The sequence below is a fragment of the Pteropus vampyrus genome, unplaced genomic scaffold, assembly GCF_000151845.1.
Source record: "Pteropus vampyrus isolate Shadow unplaced genomic scaffold, Pvam_2.0 Scaffold14, whole genome shotgun sequence".
NCBI classification, from domain to species: domain Eukaryota; kingdom Metazoa; phylum Chordata; class Mammalia; order Chiroptera; family Pteropodidae; genus Pteropus; species Pteropus vampyrus.
In genome coordinates this window covers 57,048-61,031 of record NW_011888795.1, presented here as the reverse complement: position 1 = coordinate 61,031, position 3,984 = coordinate 57,048, and the positions used below count along the sequence as shown (strand labels likewise).

At 31.9% G+C, this 3,984-nt stretch overlaps 1 protein-coding gene across 3 annotated transcripts in view; it reads left to right on the top strand.

Moving 5' to 3' along the window:
• The window catches only part of DLG1 (discs large MAGUK scaffold protein 1), a 146,325-nt gene extending 143,063 nt beyond the window's left edge, over positions 1 to 3,262 (top strand). For 2 of the 3 annotated variants that reach the window (XM_011381178.2, XM_023525622.1), the window contains 2 exons: positions 367 to 458; positions 1,418 to 2,138. In XM_011381178.2, the coding sequence (XP_011379480.1) occupies positions 367 to 458; positions 1,418 to 1,524 (199 nt within the window). In that variant the 3' untranslated portion in view covers positions 1,525 to 2,138. Of the gene's footprint in view, positions 1 to 366; positions 459 to 1,417 lie in introns of all 3 variants that reach the window. The other variant, XM_011381188.2, reaches the window with a different exon arrangement.
• Positions 3,263 to 3,984: the final 722 nt, after the last annotated feature.

Here is a 3,984-nt window from a genome sequence, read left to right as displayed (position 1 = left end):
CAGACTGTACTTTGCTGATTGCCTTCTCATATAGTGTTGTTTACTGTGTTAATGTGTCCCCTTTGTTACCTATAAACTGGTAGATAGATCTGTAAGTCATTTTGATAAGAAATGTTCATCAAAGTCAAAACTGTCGAATTAATCTTAGTTTTTTTGGCTACTTTAGACCAATGCAAAGATGTGTTGAAACCATTGTCATTTCAAGTAAAAAGCTACATATTCAGTGACTGAATTTTTATTTTAATGACATTCATAATCTCAACAGAGCTCAACTTTTCACGTTTATGTTTTATGTCTTCTCTCTTTTGTCATCTTTCTTCAAAAGTATTAATTAGTAATTATCAATTTCTAAATTTATTTGCATAGGGAAATGAATAAGCGTCTAACGGAAGAACAAGCCAGAAAGACTTTTGAGAGAGCCATGAAACTGGAACAAGAATTTACTGAGCATTTCACAGGTTAGTATCATGTGCGGCAGTGTTCTTTATGATAGAATTTTGCTTTAGAGCCATGTGAACTAACCCATTGAGATGGATTTTGAACTATGCCCGTATCTACCAGTAATTACTACTATCATTTTCAGAATAAGTTATCTAAGCTAGGCACACTGGTAATGAGGAATCTTGAAAGTTTGTGTTTCTTGGGTTGTTGATTAGGACAGCATGCACAAGAATAATTCATACTTGACGAGAAAAATAGACCCAAGTTCTTCTATAAAACTGACATTTCTCTTAACTTTTATTAATTTTGATCCATTTTAATATATTTGTTTACAAAGAAAAGAGCGAGTAGCAATTTTCACATCTCTCATTTTGTCCTAAATTATTCTGTAGGTATCTTTGAACAGATTTTTGTCATTATTGTTATTTGTTTGAAATAATGATAAGCTTATATTTGGTGTTCACACTAAGTATCATGGTATTGTAACCCATGTGCTTTTTCATGTATGTATTATAATTTCAGACGTACAGAAAAACCACAATAATACCAGCAATTCTTATATACTCTTAACCCATATTCCCCAGATATTAACATTTTACATTTATAATTTTTTTCTGAAACACTTAAGAGTTGGTTGCAAAAAATAATAAAATAATAAAATAAAATAAAGAGTAGGTTGCAGACAGATGCTCTTTTGGCTCTAAATACTTCATTGTGTATTTCCCAAATACATAAAACAAAGTAAAAATCACCAAATCTTACTTTTTTATCAGTTTTTAAAATAAAAATTTTTATATTTTACAAATAGGAAAAATAATGAAATGAGCAGTTTTTACTGAGCCAACAGTACATAAGTGGTGTTTCTTCCTGGATAAATAACTATTTCTAAGATTTAACATCTGCTATTTCACTAGTAATTAAAATAATGAAGATACACAATTAATGGAGGTCTTTGATTTTGTTTCTATCATTACAGCTATCGTACAGGGAGATACGCTGGAAGACATTTACAACCAAGTAAAGCAGATCATAGAAGAACAGTCTGGTCCTTACATATGGGTTCCAGCAAAAGAAAAGTTATGAGGACTGATGTTTCTCTGTTCTCTTTTCCACGGTCTCATTTTCTTTGACATTTCTTTGCCCTTTCCTTCTGGAGTCTGCCTTTAATACTCCTTCCATGTTGAATCATATCCCACATATCATGGTCTGCAGTTGTACTTATTTTTGACATCTATTATCTCCTTCAAGTTGTAGCATCTGTATTATTTTGTCACTATTGGTTTTGGCCATTTTTCAGAACTGAAGATAGAATGGCCTGACCAGCTATTAAGGATTTGGGGAGATGGGGAAAATGTGGTAAAATTCCTTAATGTTTAAGGGAAAGTAACTTTAAGAGATTTCAGAAAAGCTTTATATACATTCTTTTCAAATTTCAATATAAATGAAAGAAATTGGTTTTAATCAGTGATTTAGTAAACTTTGAGCAACAATGCACGCTTAACTTTAATAGCATGGTTTGGCCAGTATATTAGCCCTCAAGTCCTTTTCTCAATTGATTTCTGTTATGAAAGCGAATATTTCATTATAGACAGATTATGGAAAATATGTGTTTTTTTTAATTTCAAAATTAATGTCCGGGTTAACTTTCATAATGTCATAAGGGATATTCATTTTTCATAAGAGCTCTTCTTAAAGTCTTTTATTGTTTGAGGGTTTTTTTTTTTCCAGTACATTTGCTAGAAATAACAATGTTCAGATGTTTTTAATGTACTTGTGCAGCACTATTTATAATGTCTTACAGAAGTTATTAATGCATAATGATCATCACATTTTCTGAAATGAGTCCATGTTTAGGTGCTAGAGGAGCTCACCTTTTACATATAAAGTTGAGAAAATTTCATAGACATAAATACAGACAAAACAGACATTACAGTGGTGATGTAGTAATCACGGCAATGGAAAAAGGAGTCCAGTTCATAGCCTAAAACTTTAAATGTATTCTTAGGAGTCAGATTTTAATGAATATTTTACCCACAATAACTGCCTATTTTGTTATAATAAAAATATATATATAAATATATATAAAATTTTCTTTAAACTCTGTAACTATGGGAATTATTTTCTTTACATAGTTGCGCACACACACACACAAACATATATTTAAAATATATTTTTTTTCTTTTGCCACCTACTCTTTTTGTTTGGTTTTTAAATTAAATATTACTTGATTAGACTTTTATCTTCCTTAATTATGTGAACTGAAAATGGGGATATGATGGTTATGGAAAGAAACCTTTAGGGAAATTAGATTGCAAGTAAAAGTATGGGCATGTTCTCCTCTTTTCTACAAAAGTTTTCAAATGGTTCCTGGTTGGTTTATTTTTGTTTCGTTTTTGTTTTTGTTACTGTTGTTCTTGTCATTGGGTTTGAATTTGGTCCTCTGCCTCACTTTCCAGTTCTCCTCCTTTCATAATAGGCAAACAAGCAAAAGCCTCGTGTGTGTGAGTGTATTTCCCTCAGACTGCACTCCTTTCATCTTTCATGACTGCTCCGCACTAGCGTTGCGCAGATCTTCATGGTGATCAATTTTAAGAAATTTTAGTGAAGGGTAGATATGATTTCAGAAATCAATTTCTCTGGTCTTTTATATTAATATTGTTTACCTTCCCATTGCTTTTTTTGGAGTTTATTAAGTATGTGTTTTGACAACCTCCTCATTACACTTTCTTAAATGAGTACTGGTTTGTAAAGAATTATCGACATTATCCATTCCATTTATGAGAAAGAGGAGAACAGCTAATAAACTTTATTGTAAAATCCATGTGATAATTGTGTCTTGAATTCTGAAAAAAAAATTATAAGGTTTTCCTGGAACAGTTTGGGCATCACATAATTTGTAAACTGAATTCAAGAGCCATTAGGCAACCCAATCAAAATTTCTTCTGTAGGTTTTGGAATTGAGTATGTTAACACATTGAAATATATACTATAGCTGTTACACTAAATATAGTAGGTTGGTACCAGATATAAACATACTAGAAGAAAATTATTCAAGAGCCCCAGAAATCACCTTTCAGCAAAACCCCAGCATAAGCTATTTTGACGTGTTTCTTAGTCACATATTGTAAAATATCAAGAGTTATAAAATGATGCCATTTATGTGTTAAATATTACATTGTTTTATGGATGTCCTTGTTAAGTGGTTTTTTGGGTTTTTTTTTTTTTTTTTTTGGAAAGAAAATATAGTTGACCTTTGAACAACATGGGTTTGAACTGCACAAGTCCACTTATATGTGGATTTTTTTTTCAATCAATATACAGTCAGCCTTTGTCTCCACAAGTTCCCATCCTCAGATTCAACCAACCTTGGATCAAAAACAGTATTTTTAATCCTCAGTTGGGCATCCACAAATCCACAAATTCAGAGGACCAACTGTGCAGTGTGCTACGCCATTTTATATAAGGGACTTGAGCATCCCTGGATTTTGGAACTTGCAGAGGGGGTGGGTGTTCCTGGAACCAATGCCCCACAGATACCAAGGG